Here is an 18,247-nt window from a genome sequence, read left to right on the forward strand (position 1 = left end):
AACGACGCCCTTCGGGATATTCACAAAAATGAAGTCCCGTTGTATCATCAGGACGGCTACCGGTGAAGGTGGACTTTCGGCGCGCATTGCGGTACCGTAGGTTTGGTGTAGCCGGTGCGGTGAGGCTCGATGGGGTTAAGTTGGTAGATGGTTTTGCGGGGCGAGCGCCTCGTGCGCCTTTTTCAAGGCGTAGTCTCCTGCGAGGAATTGGGGGAGGTGAAGAACCTTGACTTTCTCGTCTCCCACTTCCTCTCTGGAGGCGCTGGAGCCCGACATAGCCCGGTCCGTTACCACCCTTGACCGGGTATCCGTAAATGGATTCCTCAGCGCTAAAGAAAACAGGCGTGCCCGTTCATCCATAAAAGAAAAAAAAAAATGTTCCTTCAGTAGCTACGAAGGTAATGAGGAGAATAATTTCAAAATAACTGATATATGTTTTATTACTAATTTTTGGTTTTTCACTTTCTATTTTTCTTAATTTTCTCCAAAATATAGACACTGGATTAAATTGTTTTACATCACATTCAGCCATTTTGTTTGATGCATTAAATGCTTCTTCCAAAACTTCAAAACTTCTTCCAAAAATTTCATTAACTGTAGCAGATAGTGTGGATATCCACCACTTTTTGAGACATTACTTATTAATAATATTATTTCATGTAATTTCGTTTTTTAAGCATCAATTAAAAAGTAACGGTTTCATTTCTTTCCTCTTTATACCTATCTCGAATTGAAAATAAAATTGTACTGGCAACACAAGTGGACACCATCTTGAAAACGTAATTGTTGTCATGTTTACGTTGATTGTAAAAAGTGAAATATTTAATGTGTGACTAAATAATTGGTAATATGATAATTTTACATAATATTTTACAATAACTGTGATTGTAAAATAATTATTTTAATAATTTTTTTACGAAAAGTGATTATTCACTTCATTAATAGAATAGGCGCCAAATTACTTTACTGTTGTTCCGAGTTGTTCGTTACAAATGCCAAACAATATCTAAGGCTGTGGTGTTTATCGTTACTAAATTGTTCTGCAATTGATACTTTGTTATATGCAACCCAATATATAAATATTTAAATTAATTTTATAATTTCAGAAAAGTGTTGATGTGATTCTTGATCAGGAAGTGCCACTATCATCATGTTTTATGCACATTTTGTGCTGGCTAAGAAGGGTCCGCTGGCCAAGATTTGGCTGGCGGCCCACTGGGATAAGAAATTGACAAAAGCACACGTATTTGAAACTAATATCGAGAAATCAGTTGATGGTATTTTAAAGCCTAAAGTGAAGATGGCATTGCGTACTTCTGGACACCTTTTGCTTGGAGTTGTGAGAATCTACTCGAGAAAAGCCAAGTATCTGTTGCAAGACTGTAACGAAGCTTTTGTCAAGATTAAGGTACACATTTTTTAAATCAATTGTAGTGAATAAGTTTACCAAATCTAAATTTACTTAATTGAAAAAAAAATCTTAATTTCAAATTAAACAGTTGGCCTTCAGACCTGGCATGGTAGATCTTCCCGAAGAGCACAGGGAGGCTGCTATGAATGCTATCACCTTACCAGAGGTCTTTCATGACTTTGACACAGCCATGCCTGAATTAAAGTGAGTATTAAAGTGTTAGGGAGTGTTCAGTAGTACTGTAAGTATACTGTAATATGTGGACAAAAATAACACAGTAAAGCTTGCTAAAAAATTCTCAATATTATTGATTTCCCTCTATTAGTTATTATTACGATAAAATAATGCTATTATTAAGGAATAATTAAATTACTATGATTATTGGTTGTTATTTGTAATTAATTTACAAAATATCACAAAAGTCTAAAAAATTCAATTGTTCTATCTTTTGAAACTGTACAACTTTACAAGAAGTATAGACATACTTCATTAATGAAATAAAATGGTATTTTTTCAAGTGCATTTCTTGTGTTATAACATTTACACCATTCTAAAATGTTTTAGTGAGGTTGATATTGAAGCCCAATTCTCTTTAAACCAGTCAAGAGCAGAAGAGATCACGATGCGTGAGGATTATGGATCATTAAACCTTGTCACCCATGATGATGGCTTTGGAGACATGGGTTTTGACACTGATAATCCTGACATTATGAGAGAAGGTATTGGTTCTGAAGGTGGACTGGAGCAGGTATGATTGTAATTCATGATTTTTAGGGTACATAATAACCTACCAATTAAAATTTTCTAATAATCTAAGATAATCTTTATAGCTATTCATCTGCAATTGCAGTTTTAATAAATATGATATAAGTGTGTAGATCAGAGTTCATTTATTATCCTTCTTCATCATCTTATACATCCTTAGATTTTTTTTTATTGCTTAGGTGTGTGGACGAGCTCACAGCCCACCTGGTTTTTGTAAGTGGTTACTGGAGCCCATAGACGTCTACAACGTAATGCGCCACCCGCCTTGAGATATGAGTTCTAAGGTCTCAGTATAGTTACAACAGCTGCCCCACCCTTCAAACCGAAACGCATTACTGCTTCACGACAGAAATAGGCAGGGTGGTGGTACCTACCCGTGCGGACTCACAAGAGGTCCTACTACCAGTAATCACACAAATTATATTTTTGTCCTACCTATGCCGAAAATTCGGTTTTCCTCCCGCTGTACAGGGATGAAAGTGTAACTTTTCCTCTGTGGGTACTGAGGAGGAGGTACAAGTGCGCATGCGCGTTAGTTTCTACGTCTGCTCTCACACACCTAAAATTCTCTGCCATTGTTGTGCTCGGGTAATTTGCAATATTGTGTTTAGTGTAAAAGAGAAATAAACAAAAGGAAATAAAATTTAATAGTGTAGTATTAAACAAAGATGAGTTCATCAGACAGTTCTTATTCAATTAGTAGTAGTTTATTTCAAAATTAAAAAACAGTTTAATTGTTTTTTTATAAGTATATGGGAAAAAAGTAGGACATTTAATTCTGCATGTTTGGCAATTTTACTCGTGGGATGAAATGTCCTACTTTTCTCCCTTGGTGCACAATGTACTATTTTGCGGGTTTGATTTTTATTATATGATGTTACTGAGACTGAGTATTAATATCAGCTTTTTAATGAACATCAACAGAGCAACCTACTTTTTGCTGATGGGTCATCATTAGAATTGGGAGGCAAGGAGTCTAGTTCAGGTCCAGGTTCAGTGCACGCTCGCACTTTGGAGCCAGCCCCACATGCTCCTGTAGATGATGGTTTCGGTGGTACTATTGGAGATGTGCCGGACTTTGGACGTAAGTATTTATCAATATTTTTCTAGCTTATTGGGTTTGGAACTGGAACTGGAAGGAAATATGAGCAATACTATCAAAACACAGCCATGATCAGACAAGTTTTTGGTGGATAACTGGTCAGTTTTTTGTTAATTTGTTTTTGTGTCTAATTATTTAGGAAAAAAAAAGTAATACATCTAAAAAACCTACCTGAACCCACCTAAAAATATTGGGGATTATTCTTGGAAAAAAATTAGCAACTCCTGTTAGATACTCATTCTGTATTACATAAAGTTATAAATGGTCCTATATTACAATTTTTGTTTCTTTTGTTTCTTTTCTCCATTCTTTTAATACAATTTAATGATCAATCCAATATTTTTTTCTTGACATGTTATATGATGAATTCAAATAACAAAAACTTTAAATTCTTAACCAGATGCAGGAGGGCTGTTCGAAGGAGATTTGTTCGGAGATGTTACAGCTAGCGCAAGTGGTTCAGGCACGGCTTCAGGCATGCCTGGAGCTTCTGCACAACCACAGTCTTTACAGGTACAAATATAGACATTAACCTATTTAAGTGGATATTATAACAAATTACTTGATATCTTATGTGTTCTTATCCAATTGGTGAGAATCTTTTTTTATTGTTCTCTTATGTTTCGAGAAAGACATTGGCATTCAGCATATAGTGTTTGAGGAGTATGGTGATTTTGTAAGATCAAGCAGCCTATGATAATAGGCTAATAATACAATCGGTTATTCCTGCTGCAAAGCAGTTTAAACATCATTTTCTGGTTTGAAGGGTAGGACACTTGTGGTCGAGACTGACCTCAGGTTCCCGAGTGTGTGGTTATATTCATATTGTATTATTTGTGGTCTATTTGTTTTCTTTGACTACTAGTGTCGCAAGCCTGTCTCTCTACATGTAATGTTTGTATAAATGTTTGTCTCATTTTTATGTCGCTTTACGATTGATATTCAATTGTATTATCAAGATTTAAATAAGAATGGCACCAAAAAATTTCACTTAATAATATAAATTCAATTATACATTGTAGATTAATGACTACAAACTAGGATTTTCTTCAGTTACATGGGTCAAGAACAGAACGAAAAATATATTTAGAGCTCGATTTTTTCAAATATTGTAATTTTTTATAATACTCTGAATCTTATCATCAGTAAAACGTCTTCTATACTAACTATCACTATACTGATTCTGAAAGAAAATCGAACCCAAATCCTGGGGTAGGTGGTCGTATGGTCAGGTATTTTTCTTTTAAAGCCTCCTCCAAACCTCATCATTAGCCTGTATCTCTCCACTGCTGGATGTAGGCCTCTCCCATAGTCCGCCACAATGAACGATTAATTTAATTTAACTAATTTAATTAATAAATTAAGGGCTATATAATATAAAATAAACACATAACGAGAGGGCACCAGTAGTCACACAACATGTAACGTTCCAGGCGGAGATAGAGGCGGCGGGCGCGGGGCCGGCGGACGCGCCCGACTCTGATGACGACATGCCCGACCACTACGACGCGCCCTCGCCGCACCACAGGTACACAACTACTCTATATCCTTTTATCCTTACCTTTGGATTATTAAAAGAAATTATCTTCGTAATCTGAGCGGACACTTTTTTGTTTATAGCTTAGATGAGTGGACGAGCTCACAGCCCACCTGGTGTTAAATGGTTACTGGAGCCCATGAACATCTACAACGTAAAGAATGCTGCCACCCACCTTGACATATGAGTTCTAAGGTCTCAGTATAGTTACAACGGCTGCAATAAATAAAATAGTGTTGCTTATATAATCAAAGAAGGTCTTACTAACCCTATATTTTACAAATTTTTTGAGGTTTATAGTATACATAAATTTTGTAAAAGAATATTAAATTGTCAAATCAATATTGTTTTTCGATTATAACATATTAAGGGTTCTTTGTTATACTTTGTTTGGCTTTGGGAATAGTTCCCTTACATCCTAAATGTAATAAGCAGTAATTTATGGTATTTGCAGCACCATGTTTATTGTTACTTATTCTACAGTTATGTTATTTACTTTAATGTTTTATTGTGTATTATGCGTCAACATATTTGTGTGTATCAATGATATTTAATAAAATAATCTTTATGTAGGTAATGTTGCAAATATAATTTTTTATTGCTTTGATGGGTAGACTCACAGCCCACTTGGTGTTAAGTGGTTACTGGAGCCCACAGACATCTACCACGTAAATGCGCCACCCACCTTGAGATATCTAAGGTCTCAGTATAGTTACTACGGCAGAAATAGGGAGAGTAGTGGTACCTACCTGCGGGGACTCACAAGAGGTCCTACCACTAGTTGCATATAAAAGTTATGCAATGTTTCAGTTGGGGTGGATCCCCGGTTCGCGAGGAGCCGGTGCCCGAAGAAGAAGCAGTACCGGAAATGGCGCCCCCGCCCGTACCTCGACCGCCCTCCGTCAGACCAATGGTTAGTTGCTGTAGTTTGTCACTTTGTAAGATACAATTATTCAGAAACGTTCTGATGATAATAATAATAATAATATGGTATACAAATAGGAAGTTGACGAGATTCCGGAGCCCGCACCGCCGACCCCCGGTCCCGTTGAGCCTCCGGATAACACCACGCTGCTGAACAACGATGAAGAATCATTTGCACTTGCACCTGTTGATGCCACAGTACTAAAAGGTTTCATTTTTCACATTTAAATATGCTTCTGTTGTATTGAAAAAAAAAAACTTATCAACTTTTGTAAACTATACACTCATAAAATATGTAGGTTGCTATTTATTTTGCTTTCCTATTAAGTATGACATAAAATTTCTCAAAAAAAAATTTGAAAACAATTGTGTTGCGTTTCAGGAATAACAAAAACAAAACGCAAACGTAAGCTTATCGTGGATGAAATAAAAAACATATCGGGCGAAGAAATGAAAAACCAACTGAGCAACACTTCCGATATTGTAACAACATTAGATCTTGCTCCCCCTACTAGGCGTCTTATGCACTGGAAGGAAACTGGGGGTGTTGAAAAGCTATTCACATTACCAGCTAGACCGATCCCATCAAGAGTTCTGTTCAAGGTAACCAATGACTGTTACTTCATATACACTTAGTATTTTTATCAAATACTGTAAGGCATGATAGTGTGGGGAATGAGTGCTATATGACATATATGTCACCCAATCCCATTTCTCTGTCGCGTTTAAGTTGTGTATTTTGCAGGTTTGACTCTCAAAAACGTGTTTGACAAAAATATTTAATAATATATTAAATCGACTGGCACAAAGATTTATTTGAATAGATATTTATCTAAATACTACGAAACTAAAATGCAATTTGTCCATAATTTTTTTAGTATACTTGTAAGCATGACATATTCAAGTATTTTTTGTTTATAACAGAAATACCAGCGCAACATGACCTTGCGCAGTGAGGCAGAAGAAGAGGCCAAGTCACCAGACCCGGAACCCAGCGTCGTGAGACGAGGCGGACGTAAACGTAAACATGAAGATGTAAGAATATTTCATTTATTTATTTATTCGTATTTACAGACAGAGGCAACATAGTATGGAAGGAAATTAACAAATCAAAGTACCCAAAAATAAACATTAAATTATTAAAACTAAAAGCAATTTTTATCATTATTTTTGTCTTTGCGATCAATTAAACTTAGTATCCTGTAACTAAAGTTAAATATATGAGATGCGTCCACTAAGTATGACAGACATCTTTACTGTAGTGCAGACAATTACTTTAACTCAGTCCAGTAATTGATGTGTGAAAGCACACCTTAAAGAAATAGAATATTAATTCTGTGTTAGTACAATTTTTGAAGAGGCCATAATATTTTAAATAATAACACTATGTGTATATCTTATGCTGACAATAGTCTGTCTGATGGGTATTATCTCCTCACTTATATATTCTTCACAAATTGTTCCCCTATCCTTGGCCCTCAATTTTATTGATGTTATGGCAAATTGTGCATCCACATGGGTAGTTTCCACCACAAACTGGCTTAGGATACTTTGGAATACAATTCCTACTTCCACTTTGTCTCAGTATGGAGAGTTAACTACTTAATGCCAAGTGGTCTGTGGGGTTGATACCTATCTGCATGAACAAAAAAACCTCTACAGAGTAAAGTTAACTTTTGTGTTATTGGTGACTTTCAGCATTTACCGCCCCCGGATACACCAGCGCCTCAGCCCGTCGAACTGGAGGCACCCACTCCAATGCCGCACGAATATGAACCTTCAGTCGGTATGTACTACGCAACTACATATGAATATATCGACGCTTGAAAGGCAAACGTGACTAAGCGACAACAACTGCTTTGTACATAAATGATAGACAATAACCATATAGGATGAGCAAAAAAAAAAATTTCTAGGTCTATTAAAATCATTTCAATCCAACAGGTAGATTCGTTAAAATAGAATTTTTTTCAGGTATTTCAACTTTAAATTAGTCTACTGTAAAGTTCACGCATTGTCGCTTAGTCACGTTTGCCTTCCAAGCGTCGATATGTATGTACATCTTCTACAGAATAAACACTAAAATCATCATATCGGTTGCATTCTACTGATTCTTTCCTTGTGTATATGAACCCTGCTCGAGGTGGTCTCTTGGTGATTTTACAGAGTTTATGGAATTCTTGTCTGAGACGCTTAGGTTTAGGTTCACAGATGGAATGACAATAAACATTCATCTGGGACTACTTACCTAGTAAAGTGCCTGATTGATACGACTGAACTTAAAGAAATTGATTGTAATTATACAGTGCATGAAGAACTGAGCCTGAAGCCAAAATGGCAATAAAAAAACAGCATAAGTACATGTTCATTGTAAAAGTTAATCATAAATACTTGAGCGAGTTAAATACTACCTAACTTGTCTTTTCCTAATTATATATTGATTACATTATGTAGAGTTTGAAAATAAGGGGAAGGGGTCCAATACAACACAAACATTAAGCACTACATAGACATGCGTCATGCAAACTTTTTATAACACTAATATTCGGGCTTTTGGTTAATAAAAGTTGTTGTTAACGTACACGCATTCATTCAGGTGATGGTAATACGTGCTTTAATAACGCTGTAACTAAACTGTAACACTTCATACAAAAAGACAGTAACATATGTAACTGTGTGGGTTCTGCTATTAACTAACTGTGTTGCTTGGTGGCGAGTAGAGACGAGCGAGGGAGCGTTCGCGCAAACACCGCGTCCAGATCTCGATGTAGACCCTCCGCAGACTCCAGGTGAGATGTACCATCCAGTGGCTCCCAACCAGATGTTTCTTCCTAACATTTTTATAAAAATACTCTTAATGTTGTACATCATATCCATGGACAAACATTTAAATCGGTATGGTGTCATTAATTCAAAGGTCTTATATTATTGATCGTAACAATTTTATAAGGTTCTATTTCCACAGTTGAAAAAGATACCATGAAATTGGGAAATACTGAATGTATTATAAATAAACAATCACTGACACTTCATAAAATTATGTTCATGTATTTTGTGACTGTCTTGTTACTAGAAATCTACTTCATGAATGTTTTTGTTTGCAGAGTTATAAAAGTTAAAACTAACAATTCAGACAGATAGATTATTTTCATAAGCACTATTATTTAATTAATGAAAAACCTCTTAATCTTAATTAAAAATTAATAACAAACTAATAGTATCATAAAAAGTGAATGTGTAACTTTTTCATTCCGTAGACAAGTTCACTACCCACCTACTATTAAATTGTTACCATTACCCATAGACATCAAAACTTGAATTCCGCCATCCACCTTGAGACGGTCTATTGTCTCAATTATGTAGTAATTACACAAATAACAATTTTCGTATTTCATTCGAAGAAATGATATTTTCTTGTTGAAATTCAACACCGGCACAGTCGCATCGCTCGATGCGAGTGCAACGGGCGTTGTGTCCTTTAGATCACGAAGTCTTCACATATTACGTATTAACTTATAAATGTCTTTGTATTACAGGTGGCATAATGTCGTCCTTGGGTCCGTTGACTCCGGGAGGGCTGGGCCCACTTACTCCGGGCACATTATTACAGGCGGCACTCACACCACCTTCATTAGCGCATGGGTCGCTGACGCCAGGTGAGTGATCTTATTCACATATGCGTACAAAGGCAAACAAATAGATACACCAAATATGCAATTATAGCCGTCCATGTGTCCCAGCTAAATGAGTGGGCGTAGCTACAAAGCTATCATGCTTAAGTATACGTATTTTGTAGAATGATGTTTTTTCAGTTCTGTTCCAATTTGGTTGTTTCATATATGTACTTACGTTTTAAAATTCAATGGAGATAATACATTCGTTCGTCAATTCATGGTTTATTATTTTCAGGTGGTCTGCAACATGGCGGAATGACGCCGGCGGGGTTACAACACGGCGAAAACCATTCCGTAGAATTGGGCTTGCCTCCTAGTGGAATGACCCCAGCAGGCTTGCATCATGGAGGTCCATAAATATATCGATTTTATGAAAAATTTGAATTAGTGCCATTTTAATATGTTTATTCTATATTAATAGATTATACTGCTACTATACTATATTAATAGAATATATGAGTCGTCTATTATCAAAGGTGGCAATCTGTGCATTTGGACAAAAAAATGTTATTGATATGTCAATACAGATTGATTTGAATATAATCGTCTCCTTCAAAAAATACGGTTCAAAACCTGCATTAAATAAAGGTTAATAGTTAACCTGTTATTTATCTAAGATGTCGTTCCGAAGAGTTTTGTGACTGCCAATGGAATACAAAGTGAATAATTCGTTTTTCTGATTTACCAATATTATTCAAAAGTCAGATTGCCGGCTTTGTTAATAGACGACTCATATAGGCTTTATTAAGATAAAATTTTATATATTGGCATACCTAATTGAGTTTAATTTTTAACGTTTGATTAATTACAGGAATGACGCCAGGATTGGGTTTGGATAGTGGAATGACTCCAGCGGGCTTAGTGCATGGAGGTCTTACACCCGCTGGCTTACACCATGGTGGTATGACGCCCGGTACGTGTTATTTTGCTTGTATAATCATTATTATTATTATTAATGACTTATAGATAGACTAATGTATAAATCTAAGTGTTTTTACGGATGTTCCGTTATAACTACTGAACCATACATCCGATTGACTTGAAACTTCGGATCCATGTAGAAAATACACGTAGGCACACATAGGCTGATATTTATATGAGTGTTGGACTCCCTACACCAGTTGCGAGGGCGTAAATAATGAGAATGTTTGTGGGGGTGAGAAATAATAATGTTAATTTTAAATGCCCAGCGAAGCGTTCGGGTACAGGTAGTATTTTTAAAAATTAACTATTGATACTTTTTGCAGTATTTTTCTGTATACATTATGTTTGTATAATATCTTCAGGAGGGTTGGAACACGGTGGCATGACACCAGTAGGGTTACAGCACGGTGGAATGACCCCGGCCGGCCTGCAACACGGCAGCATGACGCCGGTCGGACTCCAACACGGAGGCATGACGCCGGCCGGACTTCAGCACGGAGCCATGACGCCTGTGGGGCTGCAGCACGGCGGTATGACCCCGGCGGGCCTGCAGCACGGTGGTATGACGCCGGCAGGGCTACAACATGGCGGCATGATCCCCGCAGGTTGGTTAAAACCACAATTTTTTTTCAATTCATGTATGTATAGGATTCAAAACAGATGTTCGTAGCTTTTGTCCTCACAAAAATCTGTGCTGACTAAAACGTTTTGCCAGCTTAATTGCGTGTTTACATTTTTTTTTTAAATAACTAGTGCAAACAAAATTCAGGAATCTGCACTTTTTAAATAGAGTGGGCATTTTACGTATCCGTTTTCAAAGGTAAATATTAAATTAGACAACAATAATCTCAGTAACATGGTGTGTCTTTAAGTGAATGCTAGACTTTTTGGCGGGAATGCGAGGAGTGAAGTTGTGTTGTTTGTTTTATTTTGTCTATAGTGTTTCTTCAGGTTTAAATGTGTAATAACGGTGGTTTATTAACTGTTTAATATCTATGAAAGTGCACAAATGTGGGAAAATGAAACAAAGCAGCTGGACGTAAGTTCTCGGGATTCTCCAAAAAGTCCACTGAGAAAATCTCAATAAATAACCACCATTTTATTATATTTCATCCCATATCATCTCATCTCATTTCATTTAAGTTCATCACAGTTGATTCATGTCTCAAATTAATCATCTTCATTTTATTTCATATTATCATTTTTCATAAAAATAAGAATATAAATTTAAATAAGACATGAATTATAGGTCTTTGCTACAAGGTCGTAAAATTCCTTTAAAAAAAGTGAATGCTAATCTCACAATAAGTTATATATAATAAGTAATGTATTAAAATACCCTAAAATTCTTTATTTCCTTTAAATTTATAATTAAATACAAGAAGTATTGATTCGGCTTGTAAATAAACAGCTGTTGATGTGTCTACGCTGGCGTTGCAGGCGTGTCGTCGGGCGCGCTGCTGCAGGTGTCGGGCGAGGTGCCGATGATGCCGCAGGTGTGCGGCGCGGAGCCGGTGGCGGCGCTGGGGTCGGGGCGCGCGCTGTCCGCGCCGCCGCCCGCCGACCACCTCGCGCACTCCGTGCCGCTCGAGCCGCTGCACAACCCGCTCGACGACCACGATCATCTACAGGTCTGACTTTGAACAAAACAGCTTTACTAGTGGACCTCTTGTGAGTCCGCGCGGGTAGGTACCACCACCCTACCTATTTCTGCCGTGAAGCAGTAATGCGTTTCGGTTTGAAGGCCGGGGCAGCCGTCGTAACTATACTTGAGACCTTAGAACTCAAAGGTGGCTGGCGCATTTACGTTGTAGATGTCTATGGGCTCCAGTAACCACTTAATTCCAGGTAGTCTGTGAGCTCGTCAAACATCTAAGCAATAACCTTGTTTTTTTATTAATTTTGCGGATTGACGAGACTTACGCCTAACAGTTTAATACCATTTTAGGGATACATCATATAGAGAACCTTTATAATTTCGTTATGTTTGTATGTCATTTATTTTATCCTGATATTAATGAAATCATAGATAAAATGAATAGTCAAATGTATCGAAAAGAGAATGTGAGGCATCATTAGATAAAAAAAAAACAGTTATTGAGGTTCTAAGTTAGTTACTCTTGATTAAATTATTTATTCAGTAACGACTTAAGTACTTGGTGAGACCTGAGCTTCTTAAATACGTAATAATGTTTTTTTATTTTATTGTTATTTTTTCATTTATTTCTGATATTACATGCATATTACATTCATTAAAAATAACATTTCACATAGAATACTAAAAAAAAAAAAACAATAACTAAATATAAAATTATGCCGTCATCCTCCATCCCATCCATCAACTATTCTCAAATGCTTAAAATAAATTGAGATAATTGAATTTTATGTTTTAAAAGGCAAAATGAGAAAAATTATAGTATCATTTATATAAATATTAAATCTCCCATATTGCAGAATGGTATGCAGATGACTAATTTGGGCTATGATGAGCAACAACATGGTCATCAAAGTCCACAGCATGACTATGATCTACCGCCTACTCCCGAGAATGTGAGTATACTGTATTATTAGTGACGTATCTTGGTTGTGTACTTAATGTACTTATTACAAGTTATTATGTACCTCATTGGTCAAATCATGTAGGCTTGTAAAAAAATCTACACAATTTCATGAATGGCTTCCATGATGAACATAGTAAAAATCGTAAGGTAACCATAACGATACACCTATGATTTAGGCCTCATATCCAGTGGAGCATTCACATTAGGATATGCGTGTGCTCTGGTAACCACTTAATAGCAGGTGTGCCGTGAGTTCATTCACCTGTGCCTGCAATAAAAATTTACGTATATATGCAGAGGTGTAAGGCTATTTGGTTTAAGCGACATTTTACTTAATACACGACATTTATCTTTGTAATTATGAGTCCGTTTCATTTGGTAATCAGTATCAGCAATTCGATTTTTTAAATAAACTTCAATTAAGCCATTCAAATAGCTGAAGAAGTAATTTTTTGTTATGATAATTTTCTAAATTTTAAGTTTTAAATCGCTCTCAGTAATTGCAATTAGTAAAGTTGCAAAAATATCGCTAAATCCAAGTAGCCTTTTACCCCTCAATTTGATCAATCTGTGAAAATGCAAGTCATTGATTTTAAAACTACTTTTTACAAGGCTGACGACGGTGAGAGGGAAGCTGGGGAAACAGACGAACAGTTCGAACAGCGCGTGTTAAATAGACGAGCGGCGCAACTGTTCGCAGTGATGAGACCCAAGATTGCTGCGGGAATGACTCTTAGCTTCGCAGATTTAGCGCCTAGACACAATAATAAGAAACAGGTAAAATAAAAGATGAGGCGAATTGGTTTTAACAATATAACAGTTTTCCTTTATGTTTTGATAACAAAATTACATATATATGAGCCATGTTAAAATGGGTGGTAATTGCCCTGCTTAAATGTCTTCTTGTAAATAAGTCTTTTTATGATGTGAATAGCAAATGTGAGGCATTTAAATCGATCCCAATCGATATTTTCGTAGTTTCGCTGAATGGTAGAATGGCCATTAATATTTATACATCTAACGCCTCAATTTGTTTATGTATGTAGATTCTAGTTACCGCTTAATATCAGATGACCCATAAGCTTGTCTGCCTTATCTATCTATGGTAATGATTAAAACGACAATGATGTAATATCTGGATATTTTTTAACAGGTTGCACAAAAGTTTTACAGTCTCCTTGTTCTGAAGAAATATCAAGTGTTGAAGATAGAACAAAACGAAACATACGGACCTATAACTATCACAAGAGGTGCACAGTTTGAAACCGAAGCAATCTAAATACAAAAAGAACTTTATTTATATACTGTATTAAATATTTTGTATTAAAAAAGTTAGATTGTAAAAGATTTTAAATGGTGGAAAGGTGATGTTTTAGTTTGTATAGATTTCATGATGATGTATGTTGAGCCAAAAATAATGTAAGATGACTCTGTGGATCGAGTTTGTGAACAGTTTTTATCATAAAATTGTAACTTTGGACCAAATAATACTACAAATGTTGATCTCAAAATTCAGATTGCATTATGTTGACTGTATTGTAAACTTCATGAACTCGAATCACAGATGAACAGATCCTGAGTATTGTGTTTGATAGATGTAGGACGAATAAATGCCTTATTTTGTTTTGCTGTAGGGTAAGTGAAATTATTGTGAGAAAAATGTTTTATCTGTTTTGTTGTGTTCAACAGTCAGATAGGAGAAATATTGTTACAAATGACTTCTAATCTTTAAAATTATGCAATGATTATATTGACAGCCTTATACATTACTAAAATTTATTTGCACCTGTATAATGTTCAATAATCGCATTGAACTCGAATATGTGCCTAAGAAAAAATATGCTATGCACATTGCATTTTGTTCAATGGTTATTTCGTCAAGAAAATGTAGACACTAAATTATTTGCCATTTAGAGTTCACATCGACGTTAGTGACTAGGCACATTTACTTCATTAAATAAATAAAAAAAGCACGAAATTCGACTATTTGAAAAATAATTTAGTTTTTACATTATTTTGATATTTTCTTCACCAAAGTGATTATAATCCGAATCTATATCTTGGACTATAATCATTTTGACGTAGCGTTCAATTCTAAAATACTTGCATTTTAAATGCATGTGGTTAGTTTATGACACCGTGCAGTTATTTTTTCCTTAGATTTAAGGGTCTACCTTAGTAAAAATTATTTATTAGGTTTTTCCAATAATTTGACAAAGGTACTCCCCTAAATATTTTTTAATATATGAAAACATTTGCAATATATTGTTGAAATAATGTTAGTTTTATTATTTCTAATTAGTTCAGCACTATCACTTGGCATTAACTTAACCCATAAATACAGTCCCCAGAGTTTTTTGCCAGATCTCTCCAGCTGGTCGTGATTCCGATCCGGTTGCAGATTCTACGAAGCAGTCCTAGGGATAGTGTTAGCAAATTCTCTTAGGTTGAAAATTCGTTCTTCGAAAAAGAATTCTTGTCGTGGCCTAAAGGATAAGACGTCCGATGCATTCTTGTTGAGCGATGCACCGGTGGTGTTCGAATCCCAGGCGGGTGGGTAGGTACTAGTTTTTTTAATGAAATACGTCCTTAACAAATGTTCACGATTGACTTCTACAGTGATTTTTTTCCCTACTTATGCTGATAGCCTTGAGAGGCTATTTCAGCTTCACCCTAACGTGTGTAGGTGAGCTCACGGGGCTCATACCGGATTGTTGCTAACACTGACCCTAGCAAGAGCAGTGCTTCGCAGAATCTACCACCGGATCGTAAACGCGACTCACTGACTGTCTATGGGTTAATTTGCTCGTCCCTTCGTCGCAAGCGACGGGTTCGACGAGGACGGTGACCGGTGCTTGTGGTGCCTAAAAGTACCGTTAATGGATCGGGAGGATCCGTAAAATCAAACCAGCAAAATTATAAATTGCATAATTACGGGTGGTAGGACGTCTTGTGAATCCGCCTATTTCTGCCGTGAAGCAGTAATGCGTTTCTGTTTGAAGATTGGGACAACCGTTGTAACTATACTGAGACCTTAGAACTCATATCTCAAGTGGGTGGCGGAATTTACGTTGTGGTTGTCTATGGGCTCCGGTAACCACTTAACACCAGGTGGGCTATGAGCTTGTCCACCCATCTATGCAATAACAAAAAATATAACTCGGCCTTCTGTTCGATAAAAGTCAAGGATATAAAATTATAAATACTGCAGAGCGTTACAATTTTTTTCATATACCTTGCATAATCGGTCCAGTTAAAGATAGCATCTATTTTCATGTTATTAGAATTCTGACGTCATTCCTCCCGTATTTAAGATTGTTTTATTCGGGGTAGCATTACGACGTTATATTCGTAAAAGTTTAATATAATTGCAGTTGGGAGCCCTAAGGTGAACGACAAAAACATCTTTCTTACCATTCCCCCCTGACAACTGTGCATCTTACTCTAATACTGTTTTGTATACATTCCAACTAATCCCAAGCACCACCAAAAAGACCGGTCCTGCCCTGCGCTGCATCCAGCGGATCCCTATGTCCTGTAGTGGACCTCTATGAGCTTATAGAATAGTACATCCCGATATTTCAGTTTTTATAATACTGAGGTAGATAGCATTTCGTATTCATACTATCGATGCTTTTAGGCATTGTAAGCAGTGGTTGCCGTTTTCGTCGTTAAAATTAACTCACAGACCTTTGAGTTTCTCGCCGGATCTTTTCTGTGGGGCGCGATTCTGATCCGGTGGTAGATTCAGCGAAGTAGTGCCCCTGCTAAGGCTGTATTAGCAAGTCGCCATGCTGAGCTCTATGAGCCTACACGCTCGGTGAAGCTAGGATAATCCTTCTTTAGGTTACTAGCTCAAGCAGGCAAAAAAAGTGTTCCATTTTGTTTGGAAAGTGATCGATACTAATCCTTTGAGATCATTTATAAAAAGTGTTTCAATTAATGCTGAGATTTAAGCTGGAGCAGATTAAATATGCAATAATAACTATAACTGCGCCATACGTTGGAAATACGCGCACACGGACACATTTACTTCATTGCCCACGGTCTTTAAGGTGTAAAAAGGGTGGGGCGTAGATACCACATACTTAATGCAATGAAGGCGGGTCTTGCCTTTCATACCGAAATGTACGACTGCTGTGCGACAGGGATATGCTTGGTATCTATCAGTGAGGCCTTTCAACAAGACCTACTATTTATCGTGCTATCACTTCTTCACTAAAGCGTGATAAACTAGATGTAATTTTAATGATCTGCCAACTTAATACTATTATTTTTATTGAGATAGCGTTAGGCGCAACTTTCCTGGATGAGCAGTTACCAATCCATGTTTAACTACGAAAAAATATTTTTCCGAATTTTGTCGTCTCTGTATCAAATTAAGTTTTGGGTGGGCTATGAATATATAAAAATAGGTGGCAGCACTAGAGTATTCCTGAAATCTGCATTTAACTCGAGCGCCTACGAATACTGTTTAAAATACGTAGATGGTAGTGCATAGGTACAGCTCTTTGGTTCATTGTTGTATAGCGTATCTGTGTTATGACGTAGCGTATCTAAGGAAATCTAACAAGATCTAGTGTTTTTACCATTACCAGAAATCATTAGGTTCGATTAATTCTCAGAATAGTTGGTGGCTTGACTGTGCCCCTAGAAATTGAAGTTTGAGCGATAGTTCCTACTTACAATCGGATGGGATATAGCTGTCTTCAAAGGTGATGCAAAAAAGGGTAGTACCTGATATGACGTTTGATTACTTTAAAAGGCATTAGAATAGAGTACTGTACCTACATTATATTTTAATTTGAAAGCTGCTTTTATGCGAGGTTTTCAAAATCAAGTGTTGCAGAGATTGGAGTCCTCTAACGTATCTGGGTGCCTTTGCTATCGTTCTAGCAGACTAGATTAGCTTAATGGAACCACTTGTCTAGCTGGACTATTTAGTTCAAAAATGACTATTTTATTTGATGGTATAATAAGCGTTTAGAAAATCACTCGCTTTATATTAAATAGAGCTATTTGTATCGAGAATTTCGTAACTATAATTATACTGTTTTTGAAGTTAGAATGCAATATACCGGGTAACGAAGGTCAAAAAAGAATTAATACTTTGTATTTGGTATGTATCATTTAATCGCCCTAAAAATGTACAATACAGATGCCGACACTCTCGAACAGATAACTCCCATAACAAAACCCGATGTCAATACTCACGCGAAATACACGAGATTAACTGGCTTCATTTTTATATTGTCATCGAATTTTGTAATGTTCGTGCACTAATGCTTAACATGATTTTAATAATAACAGTCTACAAAGTCAGGAATAGAAATAACTGCAGCATCAACA

The 18,247-nt window shown here is 36.4% G+C and overlaps 1 protein-coding gene across 2 annotated transcripts; it reads left to right on the forward strand.

Moving 5' to 3' along the window:
• Positions 1-737: 737 nt before the first annotated feature.
• Positions 738-15,175, forward strand: LOC101738992 (double-strand-break repair protein rad21 homolog). 2 transcript variants are annotated; one of them, XM_012694182.3, is made up of 21 exons: positions 738-844; positions 1,107-1,408; positions 1,500-1,615; positions 1,976-2,159; positions 3,101-3,260; positions 3,679-3,791; positions 4,712-4,806; positions 5,626-5,728; positions 5,818-5,947; positions 6,122-6,342; positions 6,664-6,774; positions 7,438-7,525; positions 8,460-8,528; positions 9,276-9,395; positions 9,649-9,762; positions 10,225-10,326; positions 10,700-10,942; positions 11,778-11,968; positions 12,792-12,887; positions 13,511-13,675; positions 14,052-15,175. In XM_012694182.3, the coding sequence occupies exons 2-21, from the start codon at positions 1,151-1,153 to the stop codon at positions 14,175-14,177; spliced, it is 2,805 nt and encodes a 934-aa protein (XP_012549636.1). In that variant the 5' UTR covers positions 738-844; positions 1,107-1,150; the 3' UTR covers positions 14,178-15,175. The 2 variants fall into 2 exon arrangements, with proteins under 2 accessions (XP_012549636.1, XP_037867555.1); XM_038011627.2 differs by lacking the exon at positions 8,460-8,528 and having other exon boundaries at positions 739-844.
• Positions 15,176-18,247: the final 3,072 nt, after the last annotated feature.

This window comes from Bombyx mori, chromosome 6 (genome assembly GCF_030269925.1).
Source record: "Bombyx mori chromosome 6, ASM3026992v2".
In the NCBI taxonomy this organism is placed as follows: Eukaryota; Metazoa; Arthropoda; class Insecta; order Lepidoptera; family Bombycidae; genus Bombyx; species Bombyx mori.

Excerpts from the sequence above, each read along its gene's own strand:
- LOC101738992 (XM_012694182.3), top strand. The coding sequence starts at position 1,151 with ATGTTTTATGCACATTTTGTGCTGGCTAAGAAGGGTCCGCTGGCCAAG. Across the intron at positions 9,763-10,224 it reads AGCAGGCTTGCATCATGGAG|GAATGACGCCAGGATTGGGT; the intron begins GTCCATAAATAT and ends GATTAATTACAG. Across the intron at positions 11,969-12,791 it reads ACGACCACGATCATCTACAG|AATGGTATGCAGATGACTAA; the intron begins GTCTGACTTTGA and ends CCCATATTGCAG.